The sequence below is a fragment of the Arachis hypogaea genome, chromosome 17, assembly GCF_003086295.3.
Source record: "Arachis hypogaea cultivar Tifrunner chromosome 17, arahy.Tifrunner.gnm2.J5K5, whole genome shotgun sequence".
NCBI lineage: Eukaryota > Viridiplantae > Streptophyta > Magnoliopsida > Fabales > Fabaceae > Arachis > Arachis hypogaea.
In genome coordinates this window covers 946,372-964,501 of record NC_092052.1, presented here as the reverse complement: position 1 = coordinate 964,501, position 18,130 = coordinate 946,372, and the positions used below count along the sequence as shown (strand labels likewise).

The 18,130-nt window shown below is 33.5% G+C and overlaps 4 protein-coding genes and 1 long non-coding RNA gene across 5 annotated transcripts; 2 read left to right on the top strand and 3 right to left on the bottom strand.

Annotated features, from left to right (window-relative positions):
* Positions 1-253: 253 nt before the first annotated feature.
* LOC112764059 (glucan endo-1,3-beta-glucosidase 4) lies at positions 254-1,431 on the top strand. Its single transcript, XM_025809586.3, has 3 exons — positions 254-394; positions 503-757; positions 1,225-1,431. Exons 1-3 carry the CDS (start codon positions 328-330, stop codon positions 1,257-1,259), a joined length of 357 nt encoding a protein of 118 aa, XP_025665371.1. The 5' UTR covers positions 254-327; the 3' UTR covers positions 1,260-1,431.
* Positions 337-3,403, bottom strand: LOC114924126 (uncharacterized). Its single transcript, XM_072223058.1, has 2 exons — positions 2,353-3,403; positions 337-730 (listed from the first exon to the last, which is right to left on the bottom strand). The coding sequence occupies exons 1-2, from the start codon at positions 3,313-3,315 to the stop codon at positions 722-724; spliced, it is 972 nt and encodes a 323-aa protein (XP_072079159.1). The 5' UTR covers positions 3,316-3,403; the 3' UTR covers positions 337-721.
* Positions 3,404-6,156: 2,753 nt separating this feature from the next.
* Positions 6,157-7,399, top strand: LOC140180986 (uncharacterized). Its single transcript, XR_011875406.1, has 2 exons — positions 6,157-6,651; positions 7,118-7,399. It is a non-coding gene; the product is annotated as an uncharacterized lncRNA (long non-coding RNA).
* On the bottom strand, positions 6,228-9,687 carry LOC112765656 (uncharacterized). The gene is made up of 2 exons (XM_029294389.2): positions 7,832-9,687; positions 6,228-6,624 (listed from the first exon to the last, which is right to left on the bottom strand). The coding sequence occupies exon 1, from the start codon at positions 9,484-9,486 to the stop codon at positions 7,834-7,836; it is 1,653 nt and encodes a 550-aa protein (XP_029150222.1). The 5' UTR covers positions 9,487-9,687; the 3' UTR covers positions 6,228-6,624; positions 7,832-7,833.
* Positions 9,688-13,174: 3,487 nt separating this feature from the next.
* Positions 13,175-16,946, bottom strand: LOC112764055 (uncharacterized). The gene is made up of 2 exons (XM_025809581.3): positions 15,193-16,946; positions 13,175-13,981 (listed from the first exon to the last, which is right to left on the bottom strand). The coding sequence occupies exon 1, from the start codon at positions 16,846-16,848 to the stop codon at positions 15,196-15,198; it is 1,653 nt and encodes a 550-aa protein (XP_025665366.1). The 5' UTR covers positions 16,849-16,946; the 3' UTR covers positions 13,175-13,981; positions 15,193-15,195.
* Positions 16,947-18,130: the final 1,184 nt, after the last annotated feature.

Genomic DNA, 18,130 nt, shown 5'->3' with positions numbered 1-18,130 from the left:
TTTCTAAATCTGAATGTGACCTGTGTAAGCAGCATAATTTGTCACTAATAATTTAACCACATGATCCTTTTTCATGAGATTTTTCATCACATTTTCCCACCCTTAAGGTGGGGCCCACATAAAATCTGATCCTGCTTGTGCAGAGTGTCCACTTGCAATGGAATATGAAAATTCCTTCTTAGCCGTTAGAAGCACACAACACATGCCCATAACTTCCATTTCCCATTAACTTCACTATATAATATATATGCAACTAAATTTCTAGTTTCTTGGCTATCCTATTCACTATTCAGAGTTCTTATCGGCTAGGCTTCTATCTCCTCCAAAATGGAAACATTAATGGCCAAGTTAATGGTTCTGATTCTTTTCCTATCCATGATTGCACCAAAAAGGGGTAATCATATACATAAATGTTCATGTGTTGTTAAAATATCCACCAATGTTTGTGTATAAATGTTCATTTTTTTACCTAATTGCATTATATTATGATCACATGATGCAGTGTTTGCTGAATATGAGCAATGGTGCATAGCTGATCCGCAAAGCAGCGACGATGAGTTGCAGGCAGCGCTGAACTGGGCTTGTGGAAGTGGAGGTGCAGATTGTAGCAAAATCCAAGTGAACCAACCATGCTATTATCCAAACACTTTGAAAGACCATGCTTCCTATGCCTTCAACAGCTACTTTCAGAAGTTCAAGCACAGAGGTGGTTCTTGTTTCTTCAGAGGTGCTGCCATTACAACAGAAGCAGATCCTAGTAAGTTCTAAATTAAACTGATTCTAGACAAAATATACATTATAAAATATTATAATAATGCTTTTTAAGTAGAACATATGCATGTTCAGATTGGCACAGAGTGCAAAAGCAGATCTAGAAGAATAGAAGGCCATGTGACATTGTAAAAAGTTTAGGAATATTAAAATTGACTAAATGCTTAGTTATATATAACATGTATGCCATCAAAAGGAGGAAAAGGCAAATTAACTTGGCAAACAAGTCAAGGAATCAATCCAAGCTATTAACTGTTACTCCCTCCATTGTTAATTAAAGTGGTATATTAAAATAACCGATGAATCACGAGACAATTTGTCTCAAGATATATCGGTTTTTTCATGTACCACTTTGTTCCAATAAACTACTATTTCAGAACAAGGTATAACGAGTCCTTCTATTGAGAAATTTGTGTAGACGGTAACACAATAATATATATCCTTTGATTGCAGGTCATGGTTCTTGCCACTTTGACTTGATTCCCTAATTGGAACTGTCACTGAAGACTCAAAAATAGCTGCAGCAGAATCTACAGCTTAGATTTTATCTTTTCCTTTCTTTTTATTGAGGCTGTGTAATCCCCATCAAGCATTGTGCTCTTGACTCTATTCTTAATTAATTGAGTTTAATCTCAGTCTAAGACTGAGAAAGTTATTAAATCTTATGCAGATTAGTGTCCAATCTCAAAGAGCTTAATGATATTTTGCAAAATAACTTTTGAGATTTCATAGCCAGTATGCTGCTGCATGGGAGTTTACTTTAAATATGGGGGAAATGAAACGATTGAAAGACAATAAGAGTGCAGGGAAGCTTCACAACTAACAAGGATTCCCTTTGAATGATGAAGATCAGAACCATTTCAGCTTAGGAATAAATTAACATCAATGCACATATATAATTACAAAAACACAAAAGCAAACAATGATAGATCCGCCAAGCCACATATAACAGCCATCTAGTCACCGAAAATGCCGTAAAACAAGCAACGGCAAAGAAAACACTTAGGTGTGGGTAAAGCAGAATAAAGAATCACAATCATGTGAATATTTAAAGGCATTAATATGAAATGGAAAGATCTGGACGATAATGGTGTATGTCTTCACATCTGGACGATAGCCTTTAATGGAAAGATCTTGAAATATCTCTTTTGCATTTTCAAGTCTTCCACTTTTGCACAAGCCATCTATAAGTATGCTGTATGTATATATATTTGGATCAATACCACTCTCTTTCATTTGATTGAATAACATAAGTGCCTTGTCATGTTGTTTCATACTGAACAAAGCATCCAGCAAGGAATTGTAAGTGAATATATCAGCATGTTGACCTCTATCATGCATCTTTTCAAGAAGCTCCACAGCACAAAGGATTCTCCTTGATTTTCCCAAGCCATCAATTAAAGTAGTGTAAGTAAATATGTCGGGAACCAAGTTCTTGCAACGCATCTCTTCAAGGAGATTCAAGGCATCATTGACCATTTTACTTTTGCACAAGCCATTAATCATAATATTGTAACTACAAACATTAGGAGACACACTACTTTGGGCCATTGTGTTGAATACATATTTTGCCTTATTTACCTGCTTAACCAAACAATACCCATCCATTAAGCTGTTATAAGTAACCACATCTGGTTTCACACCATGTTTTGTCATCACAGCCAACACGTTGTTAGCATCTTTGATCTTTCCTTCCTTGCATAGCCCATCGATCAAAATACTATAGGTCCGAACACCTGGAGTAATGTTTTTGAGCATCATATGATTTAGTATATGAATGGCTGCCTTAAATTGACCCACGAGGCACAATCCATAAATCAGAGTCCTGTAAGTGATAACATTGGGAGAAATTCCCATAGCAAGCATTTCAGAGTATAAATGAAAAGCCTCACTTACAAGTGTATCCTTGCAGAGGCTATCAATAATTGCGCTGTACATGACAACATTAGGAACAATCCCATACTGTGGGATCTTTTTCAACACTTGAATAGCAGCTGCTGTGTGTCCGGCCTTACAAAGTCCATTAACCAAGGTCCCATAGGTGACTTCATTAAGCTGAAATCCATGATCCCGCACTATATCATGGAAGTGCATTGCTTTTTCAACATTACCACAGAGACAGAGACCTTTCAGGATTGTTGTGAACGTTATGGTATTAGACTGAAAACCCATCCTGAAAATCTTGGCCAATACAGAGAAAGCAAGCGTCATACGACCCATGCCGCAACAACAATTGATTAAGATGTTTAAAGTAAAAAAGTCGGGAGCGATTCCCCTGGCTTGCAATTGCTGAAAAAGGGAAACGGCGGCGTGGAAATGCTTCGTCTTGGCAAGGGATCCCAAAATCTTGTTAAATTGGATGATGGGAGGAGTACGACGCATAGTGAGCATGCGAGTAAAGGAATCAACAGCATCGTCAACTTCAGCAAGGGATGGAGGCTCAGAATGAAAGTGAAGGCTTGTCCAGGAAGGAGGAAGAGTGGAGAGTGGAACAAAATTAGGGATTTGACGAACAGAAACCATAAACCTTGTTGCATACAACATTGTTGATTCCTTCTGAATTCTGAATAAGAGAAATCCGCTACTGCTTTTACATGTCAATATTTTTATTGGTTTATTTTGAGGGTAGTACTTTTTATAAACTTGCTCCTGCTTTTATTGAAAACTAATGAGATTCATGCATTGTGATAAATTAATTATAGTATATGATAAATATTAAAAATGGTTATATTTTATAGAATTAAATTTTGAAGATGTATCTTGAATTTGTATGGTTTATTTTTTAATTTCTTTATGTGAATGTAATTTTCTAATGACATCTATATTAAAAAGAAAACAAATGTATAGAATTTTTTTTGAATAAGTTATTTTTAATAAGAATAATTAAAATAGTATAAAGTGAAATTACTTATCTTTAATTGGTCTATACAAATCTTTTGCATATTCTATTTTCAAATTTTTTATTAGTGACTTTTCTTTTTGTAACAAATGTTTGAATTTGTTCATCATATTTTTCTTCACAATTACATGAAGAGGTATTCCCTACAATGTTAGTAAATCGTAGTTAATAATTAGTTAAAAAAAATTGATTACATTTATTTTTTTTAAAGTTATTAGAAAAGGAACAATGAATAGCATATCGAAAGAAATATAATTTTAACGATATTAAAATACAATTATATATAAAGTATTATAAAATAATATAAAAATTATATAAAGCAAAAATAATTAAAATATTTTTTTGTAAATTCAACTTTAAAATACAATAAATATGTTTGTTTTGTATCTTTTCATCTAATATAATCATTTCTAAGCAAAAAAGTTCCTCTTTATTTGTAGGTGTTAATGTTTTTCATTGACGAATCACGCGAACTTTGATAAACCAATTGTCTGATTGTTTAGTTATGTAGTCCAAAGAATGATGCTCCATTGAGTAAGTTTGAGATGTTGTATAGTTTCGAAATAAATTTCTTGTGCTAAATTTGATGATATTTGAAGGAATAGTGTGATAAGAGACCTATATAAATAGTCCAGATAGTATGGAATTTGAATATTTATAACGTAAAATTTATTATGATTAATAATATTATTATGACATTTGTAATATGGATATTTATTACATTTAATGAGTTATTTATAGAAATTAATAAATTAATTATTGGGGTTATAAAAATTTATTGTATTGTTTATAACGGTAAGATATAATAAAGATAGGAATATGGATTCAATGTCATTGGTAATTTTGTACCCTAAGTTACATATATTTCTATTACTTGTATATTTTACTTTATTTTTTTTGCTGATTTGGAATAATAGTTGATTTGAAAAAAATTGAATGGTTGATTCTAAAATTTTGCTAAATAAACAATATTGTTGACATGGCATTAGTATGAAGAGAAAGAAGTATTAAAAATAATGTGGGTCAATTTATCCATTTACTTTTATATATTAAGAATAAATAGGTAGATTGAAGGAGCAATGTTCCCAAAATCAAAATATTGAGCTTTAGTCATGAGCACTATACCTCACAATCTCACATCACTTGTAGTACATGTATTTACCTAAAGCAAAATTGAACCTTATATTACTTTCGGCAATAACACTAGTGATGTAGAACTTGAACAATACTAGCTAACACAATGTTGTATGAATACTATAACAAGAAATGAGTAGGTTCAAAACCTTCATGTTTCTTGGATTATTTATAGATGTCACAAAATGTGCAGGCCACTATTATAATGTATTTGGGATTTGGGTTTGAGTGAAGTGTTGTTATTTACCACTTTGTATCTCAATTGGAAATTTGACTCGGCTAGTGTGGTTATCCAAGTTGTCTCTCTTTTTAAGTCTCACCTATCTTCTATCCTCTTCATATTTCATTGCAAAATTCATTGTTGTTGCCTTTGTTGGTGGACGTACACCTTTTGTTTTTAGACTGGGGAGCTCTTTCAATGTAGGAACACTAGAACCTAAATAGTCCCCCAGAGAACACAAGAAAATAGCTAAGTAATATTCATTTACAAAAGAAAAGAATAATTAAAAATACAGAAAGAAAAAGGACATGTTAACAATGAACTCGAGACGAAAAACAATGGAGTAGTAGAACATACTTCCAAAAAGCTTCTCAGCAGACATTTAGTTGCTGAAAACAATCATCAACTATGGATTGCGTTGAAATATATATGGTACTTGCATAAGTATACGCCCAAAATATTAGGATCCCTTGCAAACCAACCTGCAACTGTAAGTGTTTTCCATGCCGAGCTATCAAGGAAAAGTAATAAAGAAAAGAAAACTAGTTGTAGAACAAGTTAACAACTCCATTTATTTGCTCATGATCTCATTGTTGCTGGTTTACAGATACTATTTTTCTACAAACATTGCATTAGGGCATGTAACATCTAAAAAATTGCTTTTATATTAGTAAATCCTTGTTGAGTTGGAAGAGCATCTGACATTAGGAAAAACTAAGAATATAATAACACTTTCTTTGCCTGTTGGTGAAGCACATGGCTATAGCATGTTTAGGGAAACAATAAGCACTTAATTTTACAAAAATTGTTTCTAGAAGTTTGATTCTTAGCTTAACATCTATTAATTATTTTTTTGTGGCAGTTCATGTCTAAATCTGAATGTGACCTGGTAAGCAGCATAATTTGTCACTAATAATTTAACCACATGATCCTTTTTCATGAGATTTTTCATCACATTTTCACACCCATATGGTGGGCCCACATAAAATCTGATCCTGCTTGGTGCAGACTGTCCACTTGAAATGGAATATGAACATTCCTTCTTAGCCGTTAGAAGCACTAGAGCACAAACATGCCCATAACTTCCATTTCCCATTAACTTCACTATATATATATATATATATATATATATATATGCAACTAAATTTCGAGTTTCTTGGCTATCCTATTCACTATTCAGGGTTCTCCTCCGAAATGGAAACATTAATGGCCAAGTTAATGGTTCTGATTCTTTTCCTATCCATGATTGCACCAAAAAGGGGTAATCATATACATAAGTGTTCATGTGTTGTTAAAATATCCAGAAATGTTTGTGTATAAATGTTCCTTTTTTTTTACCTAAATTGCACTGTATTATGATCACATGATGCAATGTTTGCTGAATATGAGCAACGGTGCATAGCCGATCCGCAAAGAAGCGACGATGAGTTGCAGGCGGCGCTGAATTGGGCTTGTGGAAGTGGAGATGCAGATTGTAGCAAAATCCAAGTGAACCAACCATGCTATTATCAAAACACTTTGAAAGACCATGCTTCCTATGCCTTCAACAGCTACTTTCAGAAGTTCAAGCACAGAGGTGGTTCTTGTTTCTTCCGAGGTTCTGCCATTACAACAGAAGCAGATCCTAGTAAGTTCTAAATTAAACTGATTCTAGATAACATATACATTATACAATATTATAATAATGCTTTTTAAGTAGAACATATGCATGTTCACATTGGCACAGAATGCAAAAGCAGATCTAGAAGAATAGAAGGCCATGTGACATTGTAAAAAGTTTAGGAATATTAAAATTACTAAATGCTTAGTTATATATAACATGTATGCCATCAAAAGGAGGAAAAGGCAAATTAACTTGGCAAACAAGTCAAGGAATCAATCCAAGCTAGTAACTGTTACTCCCTCCATTGTTAGTTAAAGTGGTATATTAAAATAACTGATGAATCACGAAACAATTTGTCTCTAGATATATTGGTTTTTTCATGTTCCACTTTGTTCAAATAAACTACTATTTCAGAACAAAGTATAAGGAGTCCTTCTATTGAGAAATTTGTGTAGATGACAACACAATAATATAGATCCTTTGATTGCAGGTCATGGTTCTTGCCACTTTGACTTCATTCCCTAATTGGAACTGTCACTGAAGACTCAAAAATAGCTGCAGCAGAATCTACAGCTTAGATTTTATTTTTTCCTTTCTTTTTATTGAGGCTGTGTAATCCCCATCAAACATTGTGCTCTTGCCTCTATTTTTAATTAATTGAGTTTAATCTCAGTCTAAGACTGAGAAAGTTATTAAATCTTATGCAGATTAGTGTCCAATCTCAAAGAGCTTAATGATATGCTGCAAAATAACATTTGAGATTTCATAGCCAGTATGCTGCTGCATGGGAGTTTACTTTAAATATGGGGGAAATGAAAAGATTGAAAAACAATAAGAGTGCAGGGAAGCTTCACAACTAACAAGGATTCCCTTTGAATGATGAAAATCAGAGAACCATTTCAGCTTAGGAATAAATTAACATCAATGCACATATATAATTACAAAAACAAAAAAGGAAACAATGATAGATCCGACAAGCCACATATAACAGCCATCTAGTCACCGAAAATGCCGTAAAACAAGCAACGGCAAAGAAAACACTTAGGTGTGGGTAAAGCAGAATAAAGAATCACAATCATGTGAATATTTAAAAGCATTAATATGGAATGGAAAGATGATCGAGCATATGGTAACAAAACACAAGTTAAAAAGAAAGAGATACAAACGACATTTTGTGATGTCTAACAAGAAGAATCTTACTTACTTTTATCCTTGCAATAGGCCTCTAGATATCATTTCACGAAGAAGTTTCTCGGCGTTATCATTTTCACCTCTTTCAAACAGAGCACGAACGATTATTTCGTAAGTCACAGCATCCGGTAAGCAACCATTGTCTTCCATTCTCGACAATAAAGCCAATGCTTCATGAAGCAGTCCCTGTTTGCAAACCCCATTGATCATAACGGTGTATGTCTTCACATCTGGACGATAGCCTTTGTTGGAAAGATCTTGAAATATCTCTTTTGCATTTTTAAGTCTTCCACTTTTGCACAGGCCATCTATAAGTATGTTGTATGTATATATATCTGGATCAATGCCACTCTCTTTCATTTGATTAAATAACATAAGTGCCTTGTCATGTTGTTTCATACTGAACAAAGCATCCATCAAGGAACTGTAAGTGAATATATCAGCATGTTGACCTCTATCATGCATCTTTTCAAGAAGCTCCGCAGCACAACGGATTCTCCCTGATTTTCCCAAGCCATCAATTAGAGTATTGTAAGTAAACATGTCGGGAACCAAGTTCTTGCAACGCATCTCTTCAAGGAGATTCAAGGCATCATTGACCATTTTACTTTTGCACAAGCCATTAATCATGATATTGTAACTACAAACATCAGGAGACACACTACTTTGGGCCATTGTGTTGAATACATATTTTGCCTTATTTACCTGATTAACCAAACAATGCCCATCCATTAAGCTGTTATAAGTAACCACATTTGGTTTCACACCATGTTTTGTCATCACAGCCAACACGTTGTTAGCATCTTTGATCTTTCCTTCCTTGCATAGCCCATCGATCAAAATACTATAGGTCCGAACACCTGGAGTAATGTTTTTGAGCATCATATGATTTAGTATATGAAGGGCTTCCTTAAATTGACCCACAAGGCACAATCCATAAATCAGAGTCCTGTAAGTGATAACATTGGGAGAAATTCCCATAGCAAGCATTTCAGAGTATAAATGAAAAGCCTCACTTACAAGTGTATCCTTGCAGAGGCTATCAATAATTGCGCTGTACATGACAACATTAGGAACAATCCCATACTGTGGGATCTTTTTCATGACTTGAATAGCAGCTGCTGTGTGTCCGGTCTTACAGAGTCCATTAACCAAGGTCCCATAGGTGACTTGATTAAGCTGAAATCCTTGATCCCGCACTATGTCATGGAAGTGCAGCGCTTTTTCAACATTACCACTGAAACAGAGACCTTTCAGGATTGTTGTGAACGTTATGGTATTAGACTGAAAACCCATCCTGAAAATCTTGGCCAATACAGAGAAAGCAAGCGTCATACGACCCATGCCGCAACAACAATTGATTAAGATGTTCAAAGTAAAAAAGTCGGGAGCGATTCCCCTGGCTTGCAATTGCTGAAAAAGGGAAACGGCGGTGTGGAAATGCTTCGTCTTGGCAAGGAATCCCAAAATCTTGTTAAATTGGATGATGGGAGGAGTACGACGCATAGTGAGCATGCGAGTAAAGGAATCAACAGCATCGTCAACTTCAACAAAGGATGGAGGCTCAGAATGAAAGTGAAGGCTTGTCCAGGAAGGAGGGAGAGTGGAGAGTGGAACAAAATTAGGGATTTGACGAACAGAAACCCTAAACCTTGTTGCATACAACATTGTTGATTCCTTCTGAATTCTGAATAAGAGAAATTTGCTACTGCGTTTTCATGTCTAGATTTTTATTCGTTTATTCACCACCAAGATGCAAGAAAAGAAAAAGTGTTTTACAACAGAAAAAATAATGGTGGGGAGAAAAGAGAGAAGTAAGATAAATAAATAATTATTTTGCCATTTAGGGGGGGAGTAAAAGTAAAACCCTGTTGAGTTGGAAGTGAAATGGATCGATTAAATAGGAGAGAAAAAGCAATGAAGAGTTAGATTATACACCAGATAACATTCAATTTTTTTTCTATTAGAGAGGATCCACTCCGAGTTTGAAGAGCATCTGACATTAGGAAAAGCTAAGAATATAGTAACAATTTCTTTGCCTGTTCATGTTGGTGAAGCACATGGTTATAGCATGTTTAGGAATATATTATTTTAGGGAAACAATAAATACTTAATTTTACAAAAATTGTTTCTAGAAGTTTGATTCTTAGCTCAACATCTTTTAATTATTTTTTGTGCAGTCCATTTCTAAATCTGAATATGACCTGTCAGGATGGCAAAACTCTATGAGGCGCGGGAATCTCTGCGAGAACTGTTTCGAATGGGGATCCAACTGTGGGGAATTTTTCTTGCAAGGATGGGGACGGGGGACAAAATTTTTCCGAGGCAGGTGCAGAACTCGAGCGGAGAGAGAAAGCAATGAAGAGTTAGACTATACACTAGACATCATTCAATTTTTTTTCTATTAGAGAGGATCCACTCCGAGTTAGAAGAGCATCTGACATTAGGAAAAACTAAGAATATAATAACAATTTCTTTGCCTGTTCCTGTTGGTGAAGCACATGGCTATAGCATGTTTAGGAATATATTATTTTAGGGAAACAATAAGTACTTAATTTTACAAAAATTGTTTCTAGAAGTTTGATTCTTAGCTCAACATCTTTTAATTATTTTTTGTGGCAGTCCATTTCTAAATCTGAATATGACCTGTCGGGATGGCAAAACTCTATGGGGCGCAGAAATTTCTGCGAAAACTGTTTCGAATGGGGATCCAACTGTGGGGAATTTTTCTTGCAAGGATGGGGATGGGGGACAAAATTTTTCCGAGGCAGGTGCAGGACTCAAGCGGAGATCCCGCCCCGTTCCCACCCCGTCCCCGCTAATCCCCGAAACCCAATACATATATATATAGAAATCCAAAATTCCTAATCTTCATTTGCATAATCCTTCTTCAATTCAATGATCCCTAACGCTATACTCCATCCAACCTCTCTGTAGCCACCCACTCGCGACTTCCCTTCTCACTGCATCGTCACACCTCACCGTGCCATCACCCTCACCGCGTCGTGCTCTCTATTTGCGGCGTTCCTTTCCGTAACTCTGCCGTCGTGTTCATTCTTCCCTCTGTTGCCGCTAAGGGTGTGCATGGGCCGGGTGAAACCGGGTTTGATGTGATCCAAACCCGACCCGAATATGTACCGGGTCCATTTTTGAGACCTGAACCCGACCCTAAACCCGATGAAACCTATACCCTTTCGGGCCACAACTATACCGGGTGAAAACCGGACCATTAACATTATATTACCTTGATACCTTCTTATAAGTTAGCATGTAAAAATATCCAAATTTCCAAGACTCCAACCATTATTTGACATGGTAAAATTCACTTAGAAAAATATAACAAGAACCAACTCTTCTCTAAAATTAAAGCATAACCATAATCAATACTAATATTGCTTAATAACACCAAATATTTAAATCAATACAAATAACACAATATTATGCATTAGTCTAAAGTCTTATACATTTTAAATATAAAACATTAACTTATAGTCTTATATATAATGACTAATAACACAAAATATTAAGGTTTACAATACTTAAATTCCACATAATAATAGCCATCATCCATCACTAATAATACAAAATATTTATTGTGTATGGTGACCGGGCCACCGGGCCAATTTCGGGTGGCCCGAGCTATGACTCGGACCCGACCCGAAATAATGACCGGGTCTATTTTTGAGACTCTTACCCGGCCCTAGACCCGATAAAATCACACCAAATTAGCCCCTAAAGTGTTCGGGACCGGGTCGGGTCTTCGGGCCGGACCGGGCCATGCTCACCCCTAGTTGCCGCGTCTCCCTCCTTATCCACTGCTCTATCTTCTAGCTCGCCGTTATGTCCCATCACTACGTCATTTCGAAAGAAGTTATCATCTTGTCGTTTAGACTTTCACTACGTCATTTCGAAAGAAGTTACCATCTTGTCGTTTAGACTTTTTGTATAAAATCTTACTGTATTGTATAGGATGAATACTTGCGGCTCTATTCATATGGAAATTGATAATTAATTAGAAAGATCAGATAAATGGAGAATGGGTCCCTCGCGGGAAATGGGACCTGTGGGAAATGGGGATGGAGACTAATATTCCCCACGACGGAGAACGGAGATAGGGACACGGAGCAAATCTGGGGACGAAAATGGGAGCAGAGAGGCATTCCCTGCTGACAACCTAGGTCACCTGTGTAAGCAGCAAAATTTGTCACTGATAATTTGACCACATGATCCTTTTCATGTAATTTTTCATCACATTTTCACACCCTTATGGTGGAGCCCACATAAAATCTGATCCTGCTTGATGCAGAGTGTCCACTTGCAATGGAATATGAATATTCCTTCTTAGTGTGTGTTTGGATTACAGTTTGTAAACGGAAGTTTACATAAAATTGATTTTGCAAACTTGATTTTGATAAAAAGTAAGTTTGTGTTAAAGTGATTTATGTTTGGTAATTTTTGTATTAAAATTGATTATAGTAAAATAAATGTTATTTGGCTTGTACCATTCAAAATCACTTTTAGATAAAAAATTACTAAAATAGACCTCAACTTAAATAATTTTTTTTATATTATCCTATCATTCTAATTTAGATATTTAAATAGATCTTATTAATTAATTTTATAATAAAATTAATATTTATTTACTAAAATAAAAATAACATATAAAAATAAATAAAATATATTTTTAAATAAATATAAAACAATATAAATTTTAGATATATATAATCAAATATGTTATATTTTTTTACATCGTACTCTTATTCTAGTACTCTCAATAATCTTATTAAGTATATATATATATATATATATATATATATATATATATAATCAAATATGTTATATTTTTTTACATCGTACTCTTATTCTAGTACTCTCAATAATCTTATTCTTAATATTAATTTGGAATCCAACATTTATGATTTTATTATTATTTATGATTAATTTTTTATTTAATTTATTTTTTTAATAGAATCATAATCTATGTTATAAAAAATTACACTAAAACATAGTATATGAGAATTACAATTATAACAGAGAGTACTAATAATAATAAAAAAATTAAATATTTACTTTATAGTAATTGAAACAAATCTGAAAATTTTTTATGATTTTTTTATATAGTATATTTTTAGTATTTTTAGTACTATTTTTTTAGTATGCTATAATTTTTTACTATTATTATTATTTATAGTTAATTTTTTATTTAATTTACTTTACCTAATAGAATCCATAAATCATATTATAAAAAGATAATAACAAACATAATACACAAAAATCACAATTATAAAAGTGTATAATATCAAACAAACAGTTGAAAAAAATAAAAATAATAAATAATAGAAAAATAGAGTTTATATAAATAGAAATAACAAGAATTTTATAAATAATATAATAACATACATGAAGGATAAAGTTTGTTAAAGATAACTAAATGGTTAGTATCCATGGCTAAAAGCTCGTTAGGAAAACGCAGAAGCTAACAATAGTTGCTTCTTGTAAACGTTGGTTTTGGTAGCAAAATCACTTATGCGTTCATGAAAAAAAAATTTGCCAAACCAAAAGTTGAAACTTTCAAGAAGTCTAAACGTGCTTCTTCTCTTCCAACGAATTTTCCAAACACACCCTTAGCCGTTAGAAGCACTAGAGCACAAACATGCCCATAACTTCCATTTCCCATTAACTTCACTATATATATATATGCAACTAAATTTCGAGTTTCTTGGCTATCCTATTCACTATTCAGGGTTCTTCTCCTCCGAAATGGAAACATTAATGGCCAAGTTAATGGTTCTGATTCTTTTCCTATCCATGATTGCACCAAAAAGGGGTAATCATATACATAAGTGTTCATGTGTTGTTAAAATATCCAGAAATGTTTGTGTATAAATGTTCCTTTTCTTTACCTAAATTGCACTGTATTATGATCACATGATGCAATGTTTGCTGAATATGAGCAACTGTGCATAGCCGATCCGCAAAGAAGCGATGATGAGTTGCAGGCGGCGCTGAATTGGGCTTGTGGAAGTGGAGATGCAGATTGTAGCAAAATCCAAGTGAACCAACCATGCTATTATCAAAACACTTTGAAAGACCATGCTTCCTATGCCTTCAACAGCTACTTTCAGAAGTTCAAGCAGAGGTGGTTCTTGTTTCTTCCGAGGTTCTGCCATTACAACAGAAGCAGATCCTAGTAAGTTCTAAATTAAACTGATTCTAGATAACATATACATTATACAATATTATAATAATGCTTTTTAAGTAGAACATATGCATGTTCACATTGGCACAGAGTGCAAAAGCAGATCTAGAAGAATAGAAGGCCATGTGACATTGTAAAAAGTTTAGGAATATTAAAATTGACTAAATGCTTAGTTATATATAACATGTATGCCATCAAAAGGAGGAAAAGGCCAAGTAACTTGGCAAACAAGTCAAGGAATCAATCCAAGCTAGTAACTGTTACTCCCTCCATTGTTAATTAAAGTGGTATATTAAAATAACCGATGAATCACGAGACAATTTGTCTCTAGATATATCAGTTTTTTCATGTACCAGTACCACTTTGTTCAAATAAACTACTATTTCAGAACAAGGTATAACGAGTCCTTCTATTGAGAAATTTGTGTAGACGATAACACAATAATATATATCCTTTGATTGCAGGTCATGGTTCTTGCCACTTTGACTTCATTCCCTAATTGGAACTGTCACTGAAGACTCAAAAATAGCTGCAGCAGAATCTACAGCTTAGATTTTATTTTTTCCTTTCTTTTTATTGAGGCTGTGTAATCCCCATCAAGCATTGTGCTCTTGCCTCTATTTTTAATTAATTGAGTTTAATCTCAGTCTAAGACTGAGAAAGTTATTAAATCTTATGCAGATTAGTGTCCAATCTCAAAGAGCTTAATGATATGCTGCAAAATAACATTTGAGATTTCATAGCCAGTATGCTGCTGCATGGGAGTTTACTTTAAATATGGGGGAAATGAAAAGATTGAAAAACAATAAGAGTGCAGGGAAGCTTCACAACTAACAAGGATTCCCTTTGAATGATGAAAATCAGAACCATTTCAGCTTAGGAATAAATTAACATCAATGCACATATATAATTACAAAAACAAAAAAGGAAACAATGATAGATCCGACAAGCCACATATAACAGCCATCTAGTCACTGAAAATGCCGTAAAACAAGCAACGGCAAAGAAAACACTTAGGTGTGGGTAAAGCAGAATAAAGAATCACAATCATGTGAATATTTAAAAGCATTAATATGGAATGGAAACATGATCGGGAAGATGATAACAAAACACAAGTTAAAAAGAAAGAGATACAAACGGAATTTATGATGTCTAACAAGAAGAATCTCACTTACTTTTTATCCTTGCAATAGGCCTCTAGATATCATTTCACGAAGAAGTTTCTCCGCGTTATCATTTTCACCTTTTTCAAACAGAGCACCAATGATTATTTCATAAGTCACAGCATTTGGTAAGCAACCATTGTCTTCCATTTTCGACAATAAAGCCAATGCTTCATGAAGCAGGCCCTCTTTGCAAAGCCCATTGATCATAATGGTGTATGTCTTCACATCTGGACGATAGCCTTTAATGGAAAGATCTTGAAATATCTCTTTTGCATTTTTAAGTCTTCCACTTTTGCACAGCCCATCTATAAGTATGTTGTATGTATATATATTTGGATCAATGCCACTCTCTTTCATTTGATTGAATAACATAAGTGCCTTGTCATGTTGTTTGATATTGAACAAACCATCCAGCAAGGAACTGTAAGTGAATATATCAGCATGTTGACCTCTATCATGCATCTTTTCAAGAAGCTCCACAGCACAAAGGATTCTCCTTGATTTTCCCAAGCCATCGATTAGAGTATTGTAAGTAAACATGTCGGGAACCAAGTTCTTGCAACGCATCTCTTCAAGGAGATTCAAGGCATCATTGACCATTTTACTTTTGCACAAGCCATTAATCATGATATTGTAACTATAAACATTAGGAGACACACTACTTTGGGCCATTGTGTTGAATATATATTTTGCCTTATTTACCTGATTAACCAAACAATGCCCATCCATTAAGCTGCTATAAGTAACCACATCTGGTTTCACACCATGTTTTGTCATCACAGCCAATACGTTCTTAGCATCTTTGATCTTTCCTTCCTTGCATAACCCATCGATCAAAGTATTATAGGTCTGAACATTTGGAGTAATGTTTTTGAGCATCATATGATTTAATATATGAATGGCTTCCTTAAGTTGACCCGCAAGGCACAATCCATAAATCAGAGTTGTGTAAGTGATAACATTGGGAGAAATTCCCATAGCAAGCATTTCAGAGTGTAAATGTAAAGCGTCACTTACAAGTGTATCCTTGCAGAGGCTATCAATAATTGCGCTGTACATGACAACATCAGGAACAATCCCATACTGTGGGATCTTTCTCAACACTTGAATAGCAACTGATGTGTGTCCGCTCTTACAGAGTCCATTAATCAAGGTCCCATAGGTGACTTGATTAAAGTGAAATCCATGAGCCCGCAATCTGTCATGGAAGTGGAGCGCTTTTTCAACATTACCACAGAGACAGAGACCTTTCAGGATTGTTGTCAACGTTATGGTATCAGACTGAAAACCCATCCTGAAAATCTTGGCCAATACAGAGAAAGCAAGCGTCATACGATCCATGCCGCAACAACAATTGATTAAGATGGTCAAAGTAAATAAGTCGGGAGCGATTCCCCTGGCTTGCAATTGCTGAAAAAGGGAAACGGCGGCGTGGAAATGCTTCATCTTGGCAAGGGATCCCAAAATCTTGTTAAATTGGATGATGGGAGGAGTACGACGCATATAGAGCATGCGAGTGAAGGAATCAACAGCATCGTCAACTTCAGCAAGGGATGGAGGCTCAGAATGAAAGTGAAGGCTTGTCCAAGAAGGAGGGAGAGTGGAGAGTGGAACAAAATTAGGGATTTGACGAACAGAAACCATAAACCTTGTTGCATACAACATTGTTGATTCCTTCTGAATTCTGAATAAGAGAAATTTGCTACTACTTTTACATGTCTAGATTTTTATTCGTATATTTTGAGGGTAGTAGTTTTTGTAAACTTGCTCGTTCTTTTGTTAAAAATAGACTCGCGCATTGCGGTACATTAATTATAGTATATAATAAATATTAAAAATGGTTATGTTTTATAGAATTATATAAAATATGTATAAATTGAAGTTAAATTTAAAAAGTGTTTTATTTAAATTAATTTGTAGTATAAAGATTTAGATGTTAAAAATGTATTAAGTGACATTTTAATTTGATGGTTTGATTTTTCTATTTATTTTAATTGATGGACTTAGTCTCTTAATGTGGATGTAATTTTTTAATGACATCTACATTCAAAAAATTATGTAAAATTTTTTTTGAATAAATTATTTTTAATAAGAATAATTAAAATAGTATAAAGTGAAATTATCTGTTAATATTTTTCTTTGACTTAGAAAATGTCTTAAGTGATAACAATTTAAAATAGTGTTAGAGAATGTTCAAAACTGAATCTTTAATTTCCTTCACAACCGTTGTAAGTAAAAAGTTTACTTTCATTGTACCTTTAATTAGTTTATACAAATCATTTGCATCTTTTATTTTCAAATTTTTTATAGTATAGACTTTTTTTTCTTGTAACAAATGTTTGAATTTGTTAATCATATTTTTCTTCACAATTACATGAAGAGGTATTCCCATGCAGTGTTAGTAAATCATAGTTAATAATTAATTAAAAAAATTGATTACATTAATTTTTTTTAAAGTTATTAAAAAAACAATAAATAGCATATTGAAAGAAATATAATTTTAACGATATTAAAATACAATTATATATAAAGTATTATAAAATAATATAAAAATTATATAAAACAAAAATAATTGAAGTATTTTTTTTGTAAATTCAATTTAAAAATACAATAAATATGTTTGTTTTTGTATCTTTTCATCTAATATAATCATTTCTAAGAAAAAAAAGCTCCTTTTTGTTTGTGGGTGTTAATGTTTTTCCTAGACTAATCATGCGAACTTTGATAAATTGTCTGTTTGTTTAGTTATGTTGTCCAAAGAATAATGCTCTATTGAGTAAGTTTGAGATGTTGTGTAGTTCGAAAATAAATTTTTTGTGGTAAATTTGATGATAGTTGAAAGAATAGTGATAAGAGATCTATATAAGTAGTTTAGATAGTATGGAATTTGAATATTTGTAACGTAAAATTTATTATGATTAATAATATTATTATGACATTTATAATA